Source organism: Poecilia formosa, unplaced genomic scaffold (genome assembly GCF_000485575.1).
Source record: "Poecilia formosa unplaced genomic scaffold, Poecilia_formosa-5.1.2 Scaffold30, whole genome shotgun sequence".
Taxonomy (NCBI): domain Eukaryota; kingdom Metazoa; phylum Chordata; class Actinopteri; order Cyprinodontiformes; family Poeciliidae; genus Poecilia; species Poecilia formosa.
Window position 1 is genome coordinate 2,219,532 of NW_006799969.1, and position 24,241 is coordinate 2,243,772.

Sequence of the window (24,241 nt, forward strand, 5' to 3'; positions counted from 1 at the left end):
AAAGACATTTTGAATTATGTCAACTTTGTATTAAAAGTGTCATAATTTACCAAATGACGCTTTATGACAACAGGCATAAATATTCATGAAGGCTTATTGATGTTCATGACAGGTGTTATGTCATGTTTATGACGGTGTCATGTCAGTCTTATTCACCCCCCTTCAACCAAAGTGTTACCTAAAATCCTTTTAAAATGCTCTGAAGTCTGTTGTAATGTGACAAAATGTAGAGAAATTACATGGTTTAGATTAACTTTGCAAAGCATTGTGCATTCAGTAAAGCTTGTGCAGTCGGACCACCTCTTGTTTTCAGCCATGTTCTTGTCGGTGTCTTTTAATGCTGGCTGTGGATACTCAAATCTTTCTCCTAAATCATCTGATCATCTGCTTTTCCCTCAAGGCTTGTCTTCACTCTGAGGGTCATATGGATGATGGGTTAACCCTGCAGCGCTGTCAACACGAAGAGTCTCGAGCCGCAAGAATCATCCGCAACACAACGCTTCTCTTTAACCGATTCATCAGGTATGCAAAACATCGCTCACCTATGCGAGGAAGGTTGTGGATGTGCAAATTACCCATTAAACCAAATTATCCACTTAAAACAAATTAGAGATCCCTTGAGGCAGTTACCTAAAAAAAAACAACAACAAAAAAAACATTCAGGTAACTTAAACACCTGCTGATGATGAAGGAACACAACTAATAAGACAATACAGCTCACTCCCTTGTGGCGCCATGTCACAGAGATTATAGCTGAAGCCAGAACATTGATCTCTCAAAGCCCCCCAGTCTTTCACACAGTCACACGTTGTGATGTCACCAGTGGAAAGCCATGCTCAAAGCCTGTGAGTTTTGACTCAGTGAGAAGTCCATCCTGCAGGCAGCTTGCTCAGTGGACCTGCCTGGTGCTTGTAAATGGCAACTATTTCAGCAGGGAAAAAGGCCAGCTTTGAGAAAGGACCACTACGACTGGACTCTATTTTTAATTTGTTATCGCAGACTATGACATCCCTCTGGGTCCCTGCCGTGTCAACATGTGAGGAGGTGTCAGCCTCCCTCCTGCAGCTATGACACATACATCTCCCCCCTTCATCCCTCCCACGCATACGACAGAATCTATTTTTAGCAGGTCAGCGGAAATCAGTTATTCAACATGAATGAACTTGTGGGTTAAACACTGCTAGTCATCACTGCATGTCCTTACATCCGCACAGCTACCCAATAGGCGTACATTTATTGCCTTTATGATTCATTGGGCAATTGTAAAGCAATAAATGATCGTAATTCTCAGTGGGAATTGTTGTAATTATGTGTCTTGCTTCTGTCTATCTGTCGCAGAGACCTTGATTGCCTCAGCGTTAAGAACAGGACCCTTTCTGCCTTGCCTGTCGAGGAGGTGCTCCAAACTCTCAATGACCTCATCACCTACTTCCAACTCCCTGATGTTGAGCTGGAGCATGAGGAGAGGCAGATAAAGCTGCGTTCACTCAAGAACAGACAGAACCTCTTCAAACAAGAAGTGAGTTATACCATCACAGAAGGCTGTGAAAACGCATTATGGAATATTACTTAATAACAGAAGCAAGTCTTGTCTCTACCATTGAAGCCTTGATCAAAACAAAGCATCAAACCAATCCAGCCCCTCTGAGGGCTCCAACGCCCAAAACATACCAACCTATGATGCGGTCAGGATGCTATTGTAGATAGATACCTTTTAAGCTTCAAATAAAGCAATAGCCTTAGGTTTGATCTATTTATCCATCAAACCATCAATGCAGGTTTGTTTTTAAAGCATCAACATGCTTTAAAAACTTCTGTCAACATGAACATCTGCTCTAAATTCAGGGAACTTAACTAAACAGAGTCTGAAAAAGAAAGCAATTTGGTCACGAAAAATGATCCTGAACTCTGTTAAACATTAATGAAGCACTTAAGGAAAGGATGCACCTGTATTAAAACCACTGCAGCAAACCTAGAAAAATAATTAGCTTCACTCACAGCAGATGCTCATTGACAACCGAATCCATTGGTTGTCATCGTAATCACTGGCACTGCTCCTATATATCAGTTTTGGCTCAAAATGATCTCAGTTGTTTTTTTGTTTTTTTTGTTTTTTAATTCCATCCAAAAATGTTCAGAAATAGCTTATAGCTGCAGAACCTCTTGTACCAAATTGATCAAACTGCCATACCTCTTACACCTTTTGAACAACACGTGTTTTGTGGTTCAGTTGCCTTAAAAAAATTTTTTATTTAATATTAATTTAACCAGATAAAGTCCATTCAAATTGAAATCTACTTTACAAAGATGATCTGACTTCAGGTTATTTGGTTTAAAAATGATGACTAGACATAGTCTATAGAGTGGCTGCAGACAATACTACTTTTGGACTTATTCTTTTCCAAAATGACTGTACAGATCTCTGTAAGCTCCTCCAAGTCTATGGCCTTGAATCCCAACTAGAAAAAAGGTGAACTACTCCCTCTATGTTCAGTCAGTCTCTACCTCAAGTTGAGTTGGACCAATAAATCGACATCAACTCGATGTCAATTTTTTTTTTGTACCTCGTTAATATGGATGAGCATTTTAAATAGTGATCACATTTTTTTGTACATTACTCCCTTTTATTTTTACTATTCTGGTTCACCTACTTTCAGGCACTAGTAAACGTTTTGGCCACAAATAATAAGGAACCCATAATCATCTTGAAATTATTTTTAGGTGGATCTTCATGTAATTTCTGCCAGAGGATGGCATGAATGGTGCAAGAGTTGTTATTTATTTATTTTTATATTTCCCCCCTTTATTTTCCATATTTACAGAAATATGGAAAACCATTCCATTTTCTTTTACGGAAAGATTTTTTTTCTTTTTTTTCCGAAATCAAAATATATTAACAAAATGTCTGTTCTTAACAGTAAAAAAAAAGACACATTTCCTAGACTTCATGTTTTTGTCAAAAAAAGAAAAAAAAAACTATAAGTTGTCTTTAGTGAAATGTAGCTCTTGTGGCTATTGACAAATTTTATTTCACTGGATTATAAAGGTTTCTGACCTCTTACTTAGGAACTTTCCTGAAAAACGGTGAATGTTCTGCTCTGCATAAAAAGGCTGTGGTAGAGAAATTCTGAGTTATGTGATTACTTAAATTTGACAGCATGTTTGGTTAAGCTGAGAATGGAAGGAAACCTGTGAGAAGTGTCGGATGTCAGGCCAATTGAGGCATGTTTCATTGCTGTTATGTATTTGGAGGCGCAGGAAGTGAAGGCGTCAGCAGTTTCAGTGCTATAAGTTTTCCCCGGAGCGAACATGAGCGCACTGAAGCTGCTAAGCTTCCACAGCCTAAATTACTTTTATCAATTACACAGTATGTCAGCTGGTATAGTGAATAGCCGTTTCACCTCAGACATCCAAACGCTATTTGTTCCGCAACAATAATTGCAGTGATTTAATCTTGAAGAGATCTGATGCTAAGCAGTTAAATTCAAAATCCTAAAATAATACCACGAGGTCTCAATTGTCTTTCTTTTTCTTTGGTATGATACGATAAAAGGAAATCCTCTGTGTCGCTCCTGATGAATTGCCTTCTGAAGGTTAATTTGTCAGTGAAAAAAAGCTGACTCATGATTTTTCCTGGTGTTATAAATCATTTGAAATTTCCATTATGTCTTTTTAACGCCCTCCATTTTGCATATGAGATCACTGTAGGCATTCTTATGTGGCATAAATCACTGTGACACGCGAGGGGAGAGAGAGCTGCATCTATGACAGCGACTCTAATAAACATTTGGCAACAGCTTTTACAAATGAAGCTCAATAATTAATTAATGAGCTCTTGTCTTTGATATGAAATGTCTTGATATTTAGCAGTGTAGAATTCAGAGGTCGCTTAACTACATTTGGAAGAAAACAATACAATAAAAAATTATCAAATTGCTGTCAAGTATTTGGTTGCATGAGTTGGCAGACAGACCTGTCTGAATCCTCCCTGAATTTTGTAGCACCACTTAAAAAAAGATATCATCAGCAAACTGGCTGCTGGTCCTTTCTGAAAAGGTTATTCGAGATCCTTTTTAATTATAAATCAGGTTGGGTTTTTTTTTTTTTTGCTTTTTGTGAGTTTTGCTGAAAACTTTATTCTGTGACCTTCAGCAAGAACTGGGATGGTTCATGACTTAGTGAAAAGCAGCTCCTCCAAGTCTATGGCCTTGAATCCCAACTAGAAAAAGGTGAACTACTCCCTCTATGTTCAATCAGCCTCTACCTCAAGTTGAGTTGGTGACTTCTTCACAAATGATAGTAGAATGGAGCAGGAGATGCACAGATTTTTGTCATGGTGAGTTGAATCCTGGTTTATTGGACCTTTTACATCAGGACCCTCACCTCTAAGGTCATGAGATGTGGATTATGACCCAAAGAACATCTTGTAGATGAAATGAGTTTTCCTCATTTATTTTAGTTTATTAGTAGTATCAGAAATTGTGGAGTACACACTATTTAGATCAATATTATACAGCCCAGAAATGGAATCAGAATTAGAATTAGAATAACTACGAACTTAGAATCAAGAAATGCTTAACAGGATCAGTCACTGCTTAGTTCATATTACTTTTAACCCAGAAAAGGATTTAGAACAAACTTAGAATTGTGGAGTACTCACTTTAACCCAGAAAAGGAATTGGATCAGTCATTCTTTCGCTTATTTTATCAGAAACTGTAGAGTACTTACTATTTAGAAATGGAATTAGATACTTAGCAACCCTGAACTAGTTTACATACTTTAGAACATTAGATTAGTTTTCTCTCCTCTTTTTTCTCTCCTTTGGTTTGTTATTTTGTTTGTATTTCCTTTTAACTCATGTAAAGCACTTTGAATTGCCTTGTTGCTGAAAATGTCTTATAAAAATAAAATTACCATCTTACCTCCTTAGGGTGCTTCAGAGTAGAACTGCTACTGATTTGAGGATTTTCTTGGGAGATCCCTCTGGTTGGAGATCAAACCCCACTGGAGGGACACTATACCCTTTTTTGACCTGTGAACCCATTTAGATCCTCCAGATTGAGCTGGGGAGTGTCACTGGGAGGAGAGATGTCTTCATTCCCCTCCTAAACCCATTTCTTTAGTGACAACCATTCAGATAAGCAGAGGGAGGAAGATTCATGGATTTATGGATGGACCTACACCAAGGGCAGCTTTACCACTTCATCTCAAGTGCACTTGTTTATGTCTTAATGTGTTTTCCTATTAAAGACATTGCATAGGTTCATCTATTTGCTTCTGTCACCTTCAGGAATGTCCATCATTTAATCTTTTTTTAAATAAGTCTTCAGGTGTTTCTTGATTGTATCAATTGCCACAAGTTTGGGCATTGTATTGAGCAGTGACCTCTGCCACTTATTCTACAACTGAATATTGACAATAGATTGTGCCTTTGCATTAGGGCACTCGGTACACCTCTAATCTGTCATTAACAAAAATATCACTGCACATCCATCCATTTTCTTTACACCCTTGTCCCTTAGTGGGGTCAGGAAGGGTGCTGGTACCTGTCTCCAGCTAACGTTCCAGGTGAGAGGTGGGGTACACTGCACATAATCACTGGACATAATATCCATATTTAGAAGAACAGTGTGAATAGAAATAAATGCTAACTAATTATTTAAACACCATGCTTTCAGACTGTCTTGTAATATGACCCTTTAATGCAGCACAATAAATTTTAGATGTAAAGACATCTCTGATTTCTGTGGGGGTTTTTTAGGGCATGCTGACCCTTGTCTCCAACTGCATTGACCGGCTAAACGTCTACAACAGTGCGGCCCATTTTGGGGAGTGTGCTGGGTCAGAGGCCGGAGCTGCCTGGAAGGATATTCTCAACTTGCTTTATGAGCTTCTGGGTAATAAACTGGTCTCATAATCGTCCCTCATACACACATACATTTGCATGTACTGTTATTGAGATGTGAGTTATTGGGAGAAAAAAATGGTTGGAAGTGTGATTTTTTTTTTTTTTGCTGCTAATCTGACAGGTAAACAATGCTTTGCACATTTCAGTTACATATAAACATGTTTTTAAAAATAATAATAAACAGCAATCCCATTCCATGCTGTAACACAACAGCCATTCAACTAGATATGAACCAAAAAAATCAGCTGTTCATCTAAGTTGACCAATTGATTGACCCTGATAACAGGGAAACTCAACAATCCACTCTTTGAAGCAAGTCTGGTGTTTATTCAGTATATGTAGGCCACTAACTGTAGGAAGGTGAGACCAGGATATTTTTGTATGGTTCCATTTCTTAAGGAGAAATCCTAACTAGCATGTGAAATCTTTGCAAATTCAAAAAATAGGACGCAGTGTGCGTCCGGAAGCAGCTATACCTTTGGCACCCAACACACAGAGATCCATTATGTCCCCTCTTGCCACCTTTTAGTCAGTGAATGTCAAATTTCATCATTATCTTGTCTGCTATCTGTTTTGTTTGTTCTTCCCATGTTCTCCACATGACCCAGTATCATTAACCCTCCTGTCCAACAATCACTTTTAGCCTCTTTTACACGCACTGTTATAATCTTCCTCTGACATATCTCACTAAACCATGAGTATTGCATATTTTTGCTCTCCGTCTATATTTGCCCATGTCTGCTGCCTTATGCAAAGTTTATCTTTCATCCAGACAAACTGAAGCGCTTCTACCCTTCAAGAATGTCCTTCATGCTCTTATTTATACTGATTTCACCTCCTGACTGAAATTAGTCTTCCATCCACGTCTCTCTCCCTTGTTCCCTCCTCCACACACCTGATGTAGCACAGCGCTAACTGGATTTGGGTTGCCTTCTTCCTTTCTTCCCTGCGCGTCTGCATCCCTTGACCCTGTCTTTTTGCTGCTAGGGCATTCATTAACCGAGTTTGTTTGTCAGCAAGTGTTGATGCATTCTCCTTGTCCTACCTCTTTGTCTACTTTAGGCACTTTCAGAAATTAATATGTATACAAATGTCAAAGCAGAACCTCTGATATAACTGGCTTTGGCATTAGTTTAAGGTGTCCCCATTTGGACGACCTTGTTATGTTGTTATAAAAGGAATCATGCAAGCTTTGAAATGTACCAGTCAAACATGTTGGTCTGTGGTGCAACATTTAACTTACCCACATTTCTTGTGACTTACAGCGGCATTGATCAGAGGAAACCGGAACAACTGTACCCAGTTCTCAAACAATTTAGACTGGCTTGTGAGCAAGTTGGAAAGACTGGAGTCTTCTTCAGGTACACCTACCATTCGACATTGTTACTGTACTGTGCTTCCTGTCAAAGAAAAGCTTTTCAACTTGACCACTGAAACACATTCCCTTCTTTAAATGAGCCCTTCAACTCTTGGCAGTATTTGCCTTTTATATATAGTCTTACATATGTACCAACAGTGTTTTTTTTTGTTTTTTTTTTAATCACGCAATCTGTCTCTATGACAAGCGTTCTCTGCTTTATCTTTCCCTTTTGCTTGTGCTAACTAATTGATGCTTTTTGTGGGTATGCAGGCATCTTGGAAGTTCTGCACTGCATCCTAATTGAGAGCCCCGAGGCACTCAATATCATTCAGAAAGGACACATTAAGTCTATTATATCACTGCTCTACAAGCATGGACGCAACCACAAGGTAAGCTCTGAACAGACATCCAGTAGTCAGTGTTAATGCGGGATATTGTTGCACTCTGAAATACGCCTCTTGGTTTTAGCGTTGATGTACAAGTTTATTTTCCTTCCTTTTTGTCTCATTAGAACTAAAACAAAAAAAAATAAAAAATGCTGAAACAGATTTTAAACATTTTCCTGAAACAGAACATGCAATTTGCAGCAAGGATAGTTACAGCAAGCTTAAAATAGTAGGTTTTATGATACATGTTCCTCTTCACGTTGTCCTTACCTAAAGAGTAAACTCGACTCACATTTAATTGAAAACAAGTTTTCCCTGGAACTCTGTGTTTATCTCCTCCTCTTCAGCTATTTATTGACAGAACATATCTTGTACCAGCATAAAACTCCTCTCCTGGCAGAGGGTTTCTGGGATGTTAGGTTGCGATGTCTTCCTGACATAAATAAAACTGTTTACCATTGTAATAAAATCAAAGAGCAGACAGCTGGCTGGCCCAGGTCATAAATCTGCCTGAATGCATCATTTTTCGATGGAAGCAGAAGCAAAAGGTCAGTGATTAAGTGGCTTGTCACCTTTGGCTGAGCCTCCTGGGCCATTTAATCCTGTGCTATTGTTAAGTGAATATTATTAGATATGTTTTTTTTTTTGTTTTTTTTACCTCCAAGAAGCATCACACAGTAATTATGCTATGGTTTAATGGAAACTGGCTGTCCCCAGAGCAACAACTTGGACAGTGATTTGCAACGCAGATCATTAGCCATTTGTGGGAATATATGGATTCATGTTGACGTGCTTAATATGAAAAAAAAATAAAATAAAATAAAGTAAATATTTAACATTTATTTATCCTTCCTGCTGGCTTGCTTTCTTCTTCAGATTTTGGATGTGCTTTGTTCGCTGTGTGTGTGCAATGGAGTAGCTGTTCGGACCAATCAGAACCTCATTTGTGATCACTTGCTGCCCAAAAGAGATCTGCTATTGCAAACCCAACTGGTCAATGATGTCCAGAGGTGAGAGAACGATCTGTTTACCACAATGAAATCATGCCTCTTAAATACTGTACTTCAGGGATTGTTTTATGTCCAACTGAAAGCAGTGAAAAGAACATTACAGTATAACTGGACCCACACACACTTAAGCTGAGAGATTGTTTACAGTTTGCATAAAGCAGCTTAGTTTTATTATGTGCAATGTAAAGTGAGGGAATATGCATTTCTGACACTGTTAAGCCATTCTAGATATGTAGTTGATCTGTTCCTAGACTAGCTTGTGACGCTGTCAAATTACTGTATGCAATTAGGATAATTTTTAGATAATTTGAGGCTTTCTAACTGATTTCTTACAATCCTTGTTGTTTTTCTCCGAAATCGCAGGCCAGAGCACAGAAATCCAGGCAGAAACGCCCTCAAACAAAATCCTCATAACCTTACAGTATCACGACAGTGTCAACAAGCTGTGACTAAAGGTTGTTTTTGCTAAAAGAAAAAAAAAATGTACCAGCATATTGTCCCCACCAGGCTACAAGGAGACAAAGCCATTTGTAAACCTTCTGGCTAAAGAGCGGATCCAAATGTGTGCTTGTTTCTCAGGGAAGCTCAATTACATAATCTCCAAAATATCTAGTCGGCCCTTCTTTTTCTTCTATGTTGTTCATATCACTACTGCTACCCAGGTTTTTTTGTTGTTGTTGGAGATATCATCTTTTCTTTCACCTGCAGGGGTTTGCCTGCACACAGTCACTGTAAGCTGACAGATGTTGTAACATTTTATCTTTGTCTATCTCTCCCTAATTTCCAGTCAGCGGTGCTTCTTCCTCTTCTTGTTTGTTCTTCTCATTCTTTTTATTTCTGGAGGTTACTTCTTTGTTCTCTTCAGTTTTGCTACAAAGTTTAGTTGGGTTTTAAATGCAGTGAAATTTATTTTAAATTTGTGTCTCACTCACCAATCTTTATTAGGAACTCCTACTCATTGGTTTTTAACTCAAATTGAGAATTAACCAATCCCATGGCTGCAACTAAATTCATTTAGGTATCCATATGAGGTCTGACGGGGAACTCGGATTTTTCACACAACCATTTCCTGGATTTACAGAGAATGGTTAAGAAAAGGGAATAGAAGACAGCCTTGATTTCAGCTGCATCAATTGGGTGTTAGAATTTGATATAGACAACATGGGAGCTCTGAGGAATATTTTGCACAATGATAGCAGTTGTAAAGATAAAAAGAGTTCCACTATAAAACAACCAGGTTTTACTTAGTGAAATGTCTGATGAGGCTATTGTCAATAAAAATGGTTTTAGGTCTGTTTTTGACTGAACGACAAACAGGTTAATAGGGCACACTGTCAAAGAGTTGTAGAATCATTATATAAAATAATCTAATAGTATCACGGATCAGTGTTGAGTAGTAGTAATACATTTAATCTTAACTTTGAGAAACAAACATGCATTTTTAATAAAGATACTTGAAGTAATACTGCTGTCATTTTGCACAGTATGCACTTTTCTTGAGGGTAAATTTCCATATTTACAGTGGAGTCCTGACAACATCTTTTATGGTCTGATGCACATTAATGATTTTTTTTGTTTCACTTCATTTCCAGCATGAGACCAAACATCTTCTTGGGGGTCAGTGAGGGCTCTGCTCAGTACAAGAAGTGGTACTATGAACTGATGATTGATCAGGTGGACCACTTTGTGACCAGTGAGCCCTCTCACCTGAGAGTGGGCTGGGCCAACACCAAAGGTTACGCACCCTATCCTGGAGGAGGGGAGGGCTGGGGGGGCAACGGAGTTGGTGACGACCTCTACTCATTTGGCTTTGATGGGCTCCATCTTTGGTCAGGTGAGTGAGTGGAAGAACATTTGTGAAAGTGTGTGTTTGGTAGTGACAGTAATAACCTAACAAGTCAAAGATGAATGGTATTCCTGGGAGTCAGCCAGGTTACATCCAGACAGTCAGTACTCTGCAGGAGTGATTTCCTTGCCCAGACTGTGTGTCGAGGCGTGTAAATGTGCTCCATCCTGTGTCTGTTGGAAAGATCTGCTCTGTGCCAGCTCGGCTCACCAGGTCCACGTTCACACACCCGTGTGTTTACCTCCCAAATAGGCCGTATCCCGCGGGCTGTCGCTTCTCTGAACCAGCATATCCTGACTTCGGAAGATGTGGTGAGCTGTTGTCTGGACCTGGGAGCTCCCAGCATCTCCTTCAGGATAAACGGACAGCCGGTCCAGGGCATGTTTGAAAATTTTAACACAGACGGACTCTTTTTCCCCGTCGTCAGCTTCTCTGCAGGGGTCAAGTGAGTGTTTATTTCCTTTCCTCTCTGAGTTGGATGAATCTATGCTTTTTGAAACGGACCTTAGTGTTTTACCTGCAAAACCTGCAATTTTACCCAAAAGATAGCTGTTATGTCCTTTTGACAGCTCCATAGGTAAAAACTCTGAAATAAATGAAATAAAGGCATGAACTAGGTATTGTGGTAACGCTTGTGTTTAATAGAATAATCCGAATCAGCACCTTCTACAAGGTGTAAAACAAGTTACACAATCACTGGCACCTAGCTGAGGTTTTGGAGCCACAAACAATCCACTTAAATTTGTTTTATTGTTGTTCAGACTTCAATTTTGACTGTTTTTCATAATGTCCAGGTGAGTCTCAGTAATTTCAGGAATTCAATTCAGAAGTTAAAACTTACATATTGCATAGATTTATGATATATAGTGATAGATTTCAATGCTTTTTCTGTTGATTTTAGATGATTATAGTTTGCATTGAATGAAAATCCAAAATTCATTTTCACAGAAAAAAAAAAACATTTAAAAAACCCCCAAAATTTTACACAAGGTTTATTTTGTGACCATTTATGAGGAAAACTGTTGATATTTCTCGTACAGACTGTCTTCGTCAATTTAAATTAAATAGGATAAGCCATAATAGGTCATTGTAAAGAACATGGTTATTCACACAGTTTTGTATCCAAACACAGGAACAGAACCGAATTGTCCTCTTTTAAGATGAAAATAAATTTTGCATTCGCTTCGAACATCGAAGACTTCTAAAAAAGTAGAGAGGAACAGAATCCCAGCTGCTTGGGGTCTGTTTTGAAGTTTTCACAGTCAGGGATGATTTGGGGGAGTCATGCCATGTTCTGGAGGACTTTATGACGTATTATCCAGGGGAAAATCAGAGACACCAGTGCAAATGAGCTTAAGGCCACTATTAAAGCAACCTGGACTTCCTTAACACCTCAGCAGAGTCACAGTTGTTGCAACTAGTGTGGCTTGGTTGGAAAGTTCTTTCAAATGTACAATGCTGGTGTGAACAGCGCCAGATGGGTAACACACCTACAAGCCTGTGCTTGGAACTGACCCAGTGAACGTGTGACTTCATGGATTTAAACATGTGGTGAAGTGAAAGTCACAACTTTGTGCTCAATAATTGAGGACTGTAGTCAGAGTGAGACTTGGTTGTGTCATCTCTAGTACTCCAGAAGCTATTTTTGGGCAGCCCCTTGAGGAGCTCTTCACTGTCTTTCAGAGTTCAGCCTGCCTCTGGTTGAGGGGGTTTAAGAGATGTTATCTTTTGTGTGTGTGTGTGTGTGTAGGGGGTGGGGCCGGGGACTTGATTCCATCTTTTTATTTAAGTATTCACTTCCAGTTATCTTCCCCTAATAGAAGATTAACAACAGATGATCATTTGTTTTTGTTGTATTGTTTGTTTTTTTTCCTTTAAGGGTTCGCTTCCTGTTGGGTGGCCGACATGGTGACTTTAAGTTCCTGCCACCGTCAAGCTATGCTCCATGTTATGAGGCTTTGCTGCCAAAAGAGAAGATGAAGGTGGAGCCGGTGAAAGAGTACAAAAGAGATGTGGAGGGAGTCCGCGATCTGCTTGGGACCACCCAGTTCACCTCACAGGCCTCCTTCATTCCCACTCCTGTAGAGACCAGCCAGGTAAGCTCACAGGATCTGTTTGAAAACTTACTTTGCAGCAGGAACAGTTCAAAAGTAATGTCTCTGCCTCAGGTTGTCATGCCGCCTCACTTGGAGAAAGTTCGAGACAAGCTGGCTGAAAACATACACGAACTGTGGGGTATGAATAAGATTGAATTGGGATGGACTTATGGCAAGGTAAGAAAGTAATGCCTTAATAGTTTCTTAAGTTCATCACATGGACAGAAAAATAAAAAAGCATGTTCCATACATTTTTGCCACATTTGCCAAGAAATTAACATCCGTATACTGCATATTTTCTTAATACAAAAAAGTGGAACATTAGTCTTAAAAAGCAATAACATCACAATTGCCTGTACATCATCTTGCTTTCTCTTCTATAATTTGCTGTTCACTCCTAAAAGAGGGTAAGTGGAAAAAAGATCAGTCATTGTTTTTAATGTCCATTGCTTTTCATATCCCTCATTTAGACCCTTCACTCTAGTTTGTTTGTAGATTGTAAAGTCGGTGCTTTGTTTGGTGTGTTTTAGTAAAAGTCATGAATTATTGTTTCACTCACGGAAAAAAACCTGAATGTTTGACCAGTTTGACAATCCAAAAATAAAGTCTGGGTTTGCTTTAATAACATTTTTATTTTATTTTTTTGTAAAGAAGAAAAAAAAAAAAAAGAAAACACCAAACCTGTGATAGTCTTCAGACAATTATTTAAATATTAACGCAGGACGGATGGTTTCAAAATTCAAAATAATAAGCCAACCTGTTTTTACATTGTCAAAGTGGAAAACTAATTTTATGCCACCTAACATCATTTTTCTGCCACAGTTAGATACAAGTATTTGCACAACTTTATACACTGGAGCTGACAATGGTTACCTTTGCATACAAACTGAAGAGTTAGTATGCAAATAACAAAATCTAATCACATGCATTATGTTAGTTCTTTAATTTTCACATTAGAAAATTTATGTTAAACAGCTGTGCAGTTATTTTTCAGTATTTTTTCAGAACAAAAACAAAACATAATAGAGATGTGCTTTAAAATCTTCTTTAACATCATATATTAGTGGCACTAATATCTGACCAAGTGAAGACAAGCCTTTGTGATTTCTACATTGAGGAAGTACCTTAACTGAGAACTACAAAAGGAAATAGAAGTTATTTGCTAGAAGCTTCTTACACTTTTTGGGCTTCTTCAGATTTCATTTTATTTGCCAAACTGATGTGGAAAATAGCTAACTTTGATTCTTACAGTCATGCCAGCTTCTGCATGGAACACTGATGTGGTGAGCATGGTTTCAGTTTTCACAGCTATCTGTTGAGAAACAACCACAACTCAGTGTTGTCAACCATGGCCAGAAAGTACAATTATGCAAAACTCAATTCACATATGATTTACTTGTACACAATCATCAAAATATCAATGGCTAAATAAAATTTTAGTCACCAGGCAACAAATCAACATTAGATTTATGCCTTTATAATGTCAATGCATCAATTTTGTGTAAATAGTAGGTTTGGTGAAAAAATAGTTAATTTTGACTAGGTCTGAGTAGTGAACATAATAGCAAGTGTATACATATTAAAAATAAGATAACGGAAACAACAGATACCTTCTCATGCATAATTTACCTTAAAAATATTTTTTAGCGAAAGGATGAACAATCAGAAGAAGAAAACATTTCCATACTTTTGGTATTGTTTAAAATAGAGCTGGCTCATACTTTTGAACAAATATAAATAAAAAACACTGCTACATATTTATGCACAGTCTTGCATGTTTTCCTACCAAATACTCACCATTGTCATGTTGCCTCCAATGGGCAGCAATGCCAAAGGGATTATTTGACATAATGTCAAGCATTAAGGAATGCATTAAAGTGCTTAGTATTCCAGCCACACGCCTCTCTATTTCTCTCCCTGACGAAAACATGCTCCCCTGTTCCTCTTCCATAACATGTTCACTAGAGAAAACTGTCTTATCACCGCAAGCAGTTGCACTCTGAACGTAGACCTCATGCCTGCCCTCTTGTTAGTTCACAGTGACTTACAAGGATGTAGTTTCCACATGCATTTATTTACAAAGACCTGTAATTTGTTGTAATTTAGGATGGTGTGACTGATAAGCAACAATGATGAAAATGCCCACAGACTGACATGTTTTCACTTTTACAGATAAGAGATGATAACAAACGACAGCATCCTTGCCTTGTTGATTTCTCCAAGCTGCCAGAAACAGAGAAGAACTACAACCTGCAGATGTCAACAGAAACACTGAAGTATGTTTAGGTTTATGGGTGGATTATTTTTCTTATTTTTATTTTTATTTATTTATTTTTTGGTTTTGAACGGAGACTGTCTAGGCACAAAAATGTTAGGCATATTCAAAGAAACAGCAAAAAAAAAAAAAGTTTCACTGTAATCTCACTACTGAGAGAACTTTTAAGTCGGTTACAGCAACTCTCACAGCAACTACAGCAACTGTAAGAAAATATAAAAGACATCCATTTAAATTTTTCACAATTTATATTGTTTTTCTCACAAAAATCAAAACGAAATTGTGAAGTTTGTAGTTTTAATGAGACAAAAAGCATAAAAGTTTAACAACTATTAAATATATGTCAATACATCTGGTACATATATGTGAGCTAATGTCTTTTAGAGATTACACACTGACATTTTATAGTGCTAGCAACCCCAAATGCAAATATATTTGATAATGACAGTTTTGCTCTGGCTCATTACATGTTAATTACCAAAATACTTCCTAAATGGTATTATGGACATAAAATTCTTCCTCTTTGATCTTCTGCAGTGAAAGGTACTGAAGCACTACACTTAGGGGTTGGTGCAGTAGATAAGGATCTTTCCTCAAGGAATCAAATCCGGACTATTACTTTTATCTGTGTTGAGATGCATTCACGTCAGCGGTGATGTTTGGGTGATGAATGAGTAAAATCTGCAGACTAACTTCTATTTTTTTTTTCTATTCAAAGGACCCTGCTAGCATTAGGTTGCCGTATTGTCCAAGTGAATCCAAATGCAGAGGACTCTCTCAAAAAAATAAAATTACCCAAGAAGTAAGTTGCATGATTTTAGAAACAGAGACAGCTGTTTAAATATTGACTTGTCCTTATGATGTGTTGTAACCATGCATTTTAGGATGTATGTACAAAGATCATGCTAAGCATTTCCAGACAGTTAAAGCAAAAAAAATTATATATTATTGTTAATCTGTACTACTAAGCTGTAAATGTCAGCAAAAAACTCAATGTGGATTCACTCTGTAATACTACAGACTTTACCAGAGGTAAAAATACTCATCACTTCCACTCTTTTCAGCTACATGATGTCCAATAGCTATAAACCATCCCCTCTGGACCTATCGGACATCAAACTGACACCAGGCCAGGAGCTGCTGGTGGACAAACTAGCAGAGAATGCACACAATGTTTGGGCCAAAGACCGCATCAAGCAGGGATGGACTTACGGCATTCAGCAGGTTTGCTGCGATTTTGAATTTTATGCAGTTTCATTATTCAGATTAATTTTTATACAAGTTTTTTCTTAGTGATGTATTTCTTACCAAACCGCTCCTTTATTTATTTGTCCTGTCTACGTGTACCTTTGTAGAGCACCTGCTAGAGAGTCTGACATTTCATTGCGATAAAACAACAGTAAAATATTCTGTAGGGGTGGAACATGCTGTACAGAGCACTATCAAGTGCTCAAATTCACAGCTGCAGATTTTCTTTAGCTGTTTTCATACTGTTGGCGTGACTGTAAATAATGATGTTGTCATTGCTTTGTTTTAATTTCTGTCAATAAATAATGTGGCCTTTGTTGCACACTCACTATGATTACACTATCAATGTTAATTTCTTTTATTTACACAATTTGAGCTGGAGCAGTTTTGCATAATAATTTATCTCATTGATCTGGAATAGATGAATGGAGGTGCCCTACGCAGAAGAAAAAATGTCTGTTTAGTGAATGCAACGGAGATGATAATAATAATAATAATAATAATAATAATAAGTGCGTCTACATGTGCATCTACTACAAGAGCTTGCTTTGCCAGTCGACATTTAAACTTTTGAGCAATAATATAGACAGATATTCATGTTCTGAACCTATAATAAACCATGTTTAGTCACTGAATACAGATCTGCTTATAACGTACTTAAATGATCCATACATCATTGTGCCATGGCCCCATAGGGATTAATTCCAGTGGAAATGACACAGAAAAATAGACTGCTACAGGATGAGCAGCTACAGCCCCAAAGCACTAATTGTCTAATTATTTTTAATTAATGGCTTTGACAGCAAAGTTATGACAGCACAATTTTCATCACTAAATCAACTTGTTAGTCCAAAGGTGAGGAAACAAATGCTGATGTTTGTGAAAAGATTTCAACCAAATGCATGTATATAACTGCCGAAGGCCTCATCTCCATACAGGATTTGAAGAGCAAGCGTAACCCTCGTCTGGTTCCCTACGTGCTGCTGGATGAGCGGACCAAGAAGTCAAACAGGGACAGCCTGCGAGAGGCTATCCGCACCATGATTGGCTATGGATACAACATAGAGCCTTCAGACCAGGAAGGAGGTGAGTTTTTTTACTACTGCATATTAAGATGGACCGTTGTTCAGATTTCTTGGTACGTGGTAATCTCCTGATTGGATTATGTCCTTTCTTGTTTTTATAATGCAGAAAAAGGAACATGAAATGCTAAAGTTTAATTGCAACCACAGGCACATTACTATTTTTTTTTTCAACTAATGAGGTTTTGTGTGACTGTTTCCATTCCGATTCTTTATCCGGCATGGCCTTTGTCCTGCTGACCTTGAAGGCCAAGTGGCTGAACGGGTCAGCGTCGATAAGGTCCGCTTCTTCAGAGTCGAAAGGACATATGCGGTGAAGACTGGAAAGTGGTACTTTGAATTTGAGGCTGTCACTGGAGGAGACATGAGAGTGGGCTGGGCCAGGCCTGGGTGCAAACCTGATGTGGAACTTGGAACGGATAAACTTGCTTTCGTCTTTGATGGATACAGGGTAAGTTTTTCAAACCAAAATCAATCTCCATCATTCTGAACTTTAAATTTAAACTTGTTTCTTCATGTTGTACACAGGGCCACTGTCTGAACATCGGTAGCAGATTATTTGGGCGCTGCTGGCATGCTGGGGATGTAGTCGGCTGTATGATCAACATGGAGGACAAGTCTATGATTTTCACCCTTAATGGAGAGATCCTGATCACAACCAAGGGTTCTGAGCTCTGTTTCACTGACTTTGAAACTGAGGATGGTGAGGATGAGTATATTTTAATGTTTTTATCTGTTTTAATCTTTTTCAAAATCTCTTTCTCTTTCTCACTGTTTATTCTATGTCACATGCTGTTTGCATTTTAATTATGTAAAGCACTTTGAAATGCCTTGCTGCTGAAATGTGCTATACAAATAAAATTTGATTGATTGATTGATTGATTTAAAAATAGTAATGGTCAGAGTGACTTGTGCTCATTTCAGATCTAAAAATGTGGAACTGATCCACTGATGGGAGAAAAAAAATGTAAATGTTAGAAAGTAGTTTTATGTTACAAAATCTTACCTAAAGTTACAAAAGTCTCTCTACAAATGCCGGATAGATTTTTCTTCAGTCTTTGTTCTCATGTTCTTGGAGGCTCAGTCATTTATCCGTCTTGTTTCTCCTCAGGATTTATTCCAGTGTGTAGTCTCGGTCTTGCTCAGGTGGGGCGCATGAATCTGGGGAAAGACGCTAGCACTTTCAAATACTACACCACATGTGGCCTGCAAGAGGGATTCGAACCATTTGCAGTCAACATGAACCGGGAGGTCACAATGTGGTTCAGCAAGCGTCTGCCTACTTTTGTCAACGTGCCGAAGGACCACAACCACATTGCAGTAAGACAGAAGCGCATTTCAGTCAAATTTGGTTGTTGGAAAAACAAAACCAGTGAGTCGTGGAAGCTTTTCTTTCCGCTTGCAGGTAACCAGAATTGACGGCACCATTGACAGCCCCCCGTGTCTGAAGGTCACCCACAAGACGTTTGGCACCCAGAACAGTAATGCTGACATGGTGTTCTGTCGTCTCAGCATGCCAGTAGAGTTCCACTCTTTCTTCAAGCAGAGCCCCACAGTTGACATAAACGGCATACATGAAGAGGATTTGCTCAAAGTTAAACACAGGTTCTGGTTGTCTGAGAAATTTGATTTAAAGTCTTAATACAATGATGTTCCCAACACCCTTTTCCACGGTGTCTTTAAATGCATAAAATGCATATATGTTCTGGTTAAGTGACTAAATATAAGAGGCTTTAAGGTCTATAAATACTTTTGCAAAGCGCTGCTTCTCAGTTATGAAAGTAAATGAATTACACTTGATGTAATAAACTAAAACATAAACTAAAATGGCCATAAATCTTAATATTGACTTGTTTAAATTGATCTTGTGTAGATATCCATTAAGATCTGTTCGACACAGTGAGGAAAGTAGACGAGTGGACTACAGCAGCATCACCACGGTATTAAAAAAAAAATCTCCTCTAATGGTGCCTCATGTTTGCCACCTACATTCCTCACTAACTCTTTGTTTTTTTACAGTACTACCACTCGGTGAGAATCTTTGCAGGTCAGGACCCCTCCGGTGTGTGGGTTGGATGGGTTACCCCCGACTACCATTACTATAGCAACAACTTCAACCTCAGCAAGAACAGAACTGTCACTGTAACCCTGGGTGATGAACGTGGACGAGTTCATGAAAGGTTTTTCATGATTTTCCTTCTCCTGATTTAATGGATTAGGTCTTATGTGTGCTAAATACTGAAAAATGCCAATTTCTGCTCATGCATGAACAGTGTGAAAAGGAGCAACTGCTACATGGTGTGGGGTGGTGACATGACCAGTGGTGCACACGCCTCCAGCCGCAGCAACGTTGATCTGGACATTGGCTGTTTAATAGATCTGTCCACTGGCATGGTTACTTTCACTGTCAATGGAAAGGAGTTATCGACATCCTACCAGGTGCTGACTCACTAGAGCATTTTAATTTTGTTACGTTTTTTTTAAATTATCTAATGTCTGCTTTTGGAAATCTACATTAATATTCAGTCAGATTGTTTAAAGGTTGTGATTTTCAAAAGACACTTTTAATCCGGCCAAAAGTCAATGAAGACATGTATTCTAATTTATTGAATATCACTGTCTATATTTGAGCTTGTATGCATTTGCAACCTCCTGCAACCCCAAAAAATAGATCATAAAAAAAAAAAAAAGATTACACCATTAGGCAATGAACCCTATTTTCCAACTATGTGTGTTATTTTAGTTAAAAACTCCCTGTGTTGGAAGACATATCAAATTTACCTTTTACAATTTCCAACTGGTTTTTGATGTTTTTAAAATCTAGAATGCCTTACAGGAGCTTTATTTGTTCACACCAGTCATTTGAAATATGCTTTTCTTCAGTCTCCCCACTCTATCTGCAGGTCAGATTGTAGCTTGAGAGTCAGTCATTCTAAAGCTTTGCATATTTTTCTGACAGAGCTCTGACGTCTGTATTGTTGAACTCCTGACTTGGAATGTGCTTTTTCTGGATGTACTTTGAGAGCTAAACCTTGAAGAATCTTTCAAGCAGTATAATCTTCTTACATTTTTCCCTTGCTGAAATTATGTGCGACTTCACCCGGTACTGACTCACCCTTCCAGTCAACACTGTAATGATCTCACACACACACACACACACACACACACACACACACACACGCACACACACACACACTTGCTCACTAAGTACTACTTTTTCATGACGCATCACCAAAATGCTTCCTGTAAGTCCTTCCCTCTTGCTCCTACTAAACCTTGTCTTTTTTTTTTTTTTTTACTTTAACATGAATGTTCTTTTCTCTGCTCCAGGTGGAACCAAACACAAAGCTCTTTCCTGCCGTGTTTGTCCGACCCACCAGCCCAAACCTCTTTCAGTTTGAGCTGGCTAAGATAAAGGTACACTGTTGCTTTTTTCCAACATACTCTTGTTCCACCACTTGAAATAGTTCAATTCATCTAATTATTTCAGAAGATGTAATTGCTTATATAATATGAACTGAAACATGCTCAAGGGCTCAAACATGTATGAATATACATATATATATGTATATATATATATATACATTTGCTTGTGCTGCACAGAACGCAATGCCACTGTCATCAGCCATCTTTAAGAGCGAACACAAGAACCCGGTGCCTCAGTGTCCGCCCCGACTGGATGTCCAGACAATCAATGCAGTGCTGTGGAGCCGCATGCCCAACATCTTCCTCAAAGTGGAAACAGCCAGAGTGAACGAGAGGCACGGCTGGGTGGTTCAGTGTGTGGAGCCTCTGCAGATGCTGGCAGTTCACATTCCTGAGGAGAACAGGTGGTGCACCCAATTAGTTTGCAGTAGCTGAGGGATAAAAAAACAAAACAAAAACAAATTACTTTTTCTTAATATTATGCATTTCACCTTTATGACATAACAAAGAACCTTAATCAAATAATAATCCTCAGTGGGCTTTTGGTAACTCGCTGTCAAGGACCAACAACAAGAAATCGACTAATTGTTGCCAAGACTTAATTGCCCTCAACCTGGGATGGATTCTTAAGCTGTTTCTGTTTTCATATAGCACTAAAAGAACATCCACAAGTGGAAAACAGCCATGACAAATTGGTAATCCTGTACATAATCCAGAAAAATCTCCCCCTGAGGTTACGCTGAGTAACGCCGTGACATAAAAAGGGAAAAGAATTAAAAGCTTAAACTCAGTTTCAGTGTTAAATGTTAAATGGTGTGGCAGTGCAGAGGTACTGATCAACTATGGCTATTTGAAAGGGATTATTCCAGGATAGCACATCAGCAAATCTCTAATAAAATGACTGGAGGTTTTATGGTTCAGCGATAAGATTACATTCAAGTTCTTCTTTTTCACTCACTGTTTATTTTTGGTTATCAGTACAACTAACTAAATAATGATATCTTCTCTTCTCAGTNATGAACCAAAAAAATCAGCTGTTCATCTAAGTTGACCAATTGATTGACCCTGATAACAGGGAAACTCAACAATCCACTCTTTGAAGCAAGTCTGGTGTTTATTCAGTATATGTAGGCCACTAACTGTAGGAAGGTGAGACCAGCATATTTTTGTATGGTTCCATTTCTTAAGGAGAAATCCTAACTAGCATGTGAAATCTTTGCAAATTCAAAAAATAGGACGCATTGTGCGTCCGGAAGCAGCTATACCTTTGGCACCCAACACACAGAGATCCATTATGTCCCCTCTTGCCACCTTTTAGTCAGTGAATGTCAAATTTCATCATTATCTTGTCTGCTATCTGTTTTGTTTGTTCTTTCCATGTTCTCCACATGACCCAGTATCATTAACCCTCCTGTCCAACAATCACTTTTAGCCTCTTTTACACGCACTGTTATAATCTTCCTCTGACATATCTCACTAAACCATGAGTATTGCATATTTTTGCTCTCCGTCTATATTTGCCCATGTCTGCTGCCTTATGCAAAGTTTATCTTTCATCCAGACAAACTGAAGCGCTTCTACCCTTCAAGAATGTCCTTCATGCTCTTATTTATACTGATTTCACCTCCTGACTGAAATTAGTCTTCCATCCACGTCTCTCTCCCTTGTTCCCTCCTCCACACACCTGATGTAGCACAGCGCTAACTGGATTTGGGTTGCCTTCTTCCTTTCTTCCCTGCGCGTCTGCATCCCTTGACCCTGTCTTTTTGCTGCTAGGGCATTCATTAACCGAGTTTGTTTGTCAGCAAGTGTTGATGCATTCTCCTTGTCCTACCTCTTTTGTCTACTTTAGGCACTTTCAGAAATTAATATGTATACAAATGTCAAAGCAGAACCTCTGATATAACTGGCTTTGGCATTAGTTTAAGGTGTCCCCATTTGGACGACCTTGTTATGTTGTTATAAAAGGAATCATGCAAGCTTTGAAATGTACCAATCAAACATGTTGGTCTGTGGTGCAACATTTAACTTACCCACATTTCTTGTGACTTACAGCGGCATTGATCAGAGGAAACCGGAACAACTGTACCCAGTTCTCAAACAATTTAGACTGGCTTGTGAGCAAGTTGGAAAGACTGGAGTCTTCTTCAGGTACACCTACCATTCGACATTGTTACTGTACTGTGCTTCCTGTCAAAGAAAAGCTTTTCAACTTGACCACTGAAACACATTCCCTTCTTTAAATGAGCCCTTCAACTCTTGGCAGTATTTGCCTTTTATATATAGTCTTACATATGTACCAACAGTGTTTTTTTTTGTTTTTTTTTTAATCACGCAATCTGTCTCTATGACAAGCGTTCTCTGCTTTATCTTTCCCTTTTGCTTGTGCTAACTAATTGATGCTTTTTGTGGGTATGCAGGCATCTTGGAAGTTCTGCACTGCATCCTAATTGAGAGCCCCGAGGCACTCAATATCATTCAGAAAGGACACATTAAGTCTATTATATCACTGCTCTACAAGCATGGACGCAACCACAAGGTAAGCTCTGAACAGACATCCAGTAGTCAGTGTTAATGCGGGATATTGTTGCACTCTGAAATACGCCTCTTGGTTTTAGCGTTGATGTACAAGTTTATTTTCCTTCCTTTTTGTCTCATTAGAACTAAAACAAACAAAAAATAATAAAATGCTGAAACAGATTTAAAAAAATTTCCTGAAACAGAACATGCAATTTGCAGCAAGGATAGTTACAGCAAGCTTAAAATAGTAGGTTTTATGATACATGTTCCTCTTCACGTTGTCCTTACCTAAAGGGTAAACTCGACTCACATTTAATTGAAAACAAGTTTTCCCTGGAACTCTGTGTTTATCTCCTCCTCTTCAGCTATTTATTGACAGAACATATCTTGTACCAGCATAAAACTCCTCTCCTGGCAGAGGGTTTCTGGGATGTTAGGTTGCGATGTCTTCCTGACATAAATAAAACTGTTTACCATTGTAATAAAATCAAAGAGCAGACAGCTGGCTGGCCCAGGTCATAAATCTGCCTGAATGCATCATTTTTCGATGGAAGCAGAAGCAAAAGGTCAGTGATTAAGTGGCTTGTCACCTTTGGCTGAGCCTCCTGGGCCATTTAATCCTGTGCTATTGTTAAGTGAATATTATTAGATATGTTTTTTTTTTTGTTTTTTTTACCTCCAAGAAGCATCACACAGTAATTATGCTATGGTTTAATGGAAACTGGCTGTCCCCAGAGCAACAACTTGGACAGTGATTTGCAACGCAGATCATTAGCCATTTGTGGGAATATATGGATTCATGTTGACGTGCTTAATATGAAAAAAAAATAAAATAAAATAAAGTAAATATTTAACATTTATTTATCCTTCCTGCTGGCTTGCTTTCTTCTTCAGATTTTGGATGTGCTTTGTTCGCTGTGTGTGTGCAATGGAGTAGCTGTTCGGACCAATCAGAACCTCATTTGTGATCACTTGCTGCCCAAAAGAGATCTGCTATTGCAAACCCAACTGGTCAATGATGTCCAGAGGTGAGAGAACGATCTGTTTACCACAATGAAATCATGCCTCTTAAATACTGTACTT

At 38.5% G+C, this 24,241-nt stretch overlaps 1 protein-coding gene across 1 annotated transcript in view; it reads left to right on the forward strand.

The window, feature by feature from the left end:
• The window catches only part of LOC103136206 (ryanodine receptor 3), a 130,986-nt gene that overhangs the window by 37,990 nt on the left and 68,755 nt on the right, over positions 1 to 24,241 (forward strand). Inside the window, exons 14-39 of the mRNA XM_016670049.1 lie at positions 401 to 522; positions 1,339 to 1,519; positions 5,763 to 5,898; positions 7,175 to 7,270; positions 7,540 to 7,658; positions 8,532 to 8,665; positions 10,258 to 10,499; positions 10,764 to 10,956; positions 12,391 to 12,607; positions 12,680 to 12,784; positions 14,780 to 14,883; positions 15,601 to 15,684; positions 15,947 to 16,106; positions 17,069 to 17,216; positions 17,461 to 17,663; positions 17,741 to 17,915; positions 18,324 to 18,532; positions 18,618 to 18,817; positions 19,086 to 19,152; positions 19,232 to 19,392; positions 19,486 to 19,651; positions 20,543 to 20,629; positions 20,816 to 21,068; positions 22,694 to 22,789; positions 23,059 to 23,177; positions 24,053 to 24,186. Of these exons, the coding sequence (XP_016525535.1) occupies positions 401 to 522; positions 1,339 to 1,519; positions 5,763 to 5,898; positions 7,175 to 7,270; positions 7,540 to 7,658; positions 8,532 to 8,665; positions 10,258 to 10,499; positions 10,764 to 10,956; positions 12,391 to 12,607; positions 12,680 to 12,784; positions 14,780 to 14,883; positions 15,601 to 15,684; positions 15,947 to 16,106; positions 17,069 to 17,216; positions 17,461 to 17,663; positions 17,741 to 17,915; positions 18,324 to 18,532; positions 18,618 to 18,817; positions 19,086 to 19,152; positions 19,232 to 19,392; positions 19,486 to 19,651; positions 20,543 to 20,629; positions 20,816 to 21,068; positions 22,694 to 22,789; positions 23,059 to 23,177; positions 24,053 to 24,186 (3,911 nt within the window). The remainder of the gene's footprint in view (positions 1 to 400; positions 523 to 1,338; positions 1,520 to 5,762; positions 5,899 to 7,174; positions 7,271 to 7,539; positions 7,659 to 8,531; positions 8,666 to 10,257; positions 10,500 to 10,763; positions 10,957 to 12,390; positions 12,608 to 12,679; positions 12,785 to 14,779; positions 14,884 to 15,600; positions 15,685 to 15,946; positions 16,107 to 17,068; positions 17,217 to 17,460; positions 17,664 to 17,740; positions 17,916 to 18,323; positions 18,533 to 18,617; positions 18,818 to 19,085; positions 19,153 to 19,231; positions 19,393 to 19,485; positions 19,652 to 20,542; positions 20,630 to 20,815; positions 21,069 to 22,693; positions 22,790 to 23,058; positions 23,178 to 24,052; positions 24,187 to 24,241) is intronic.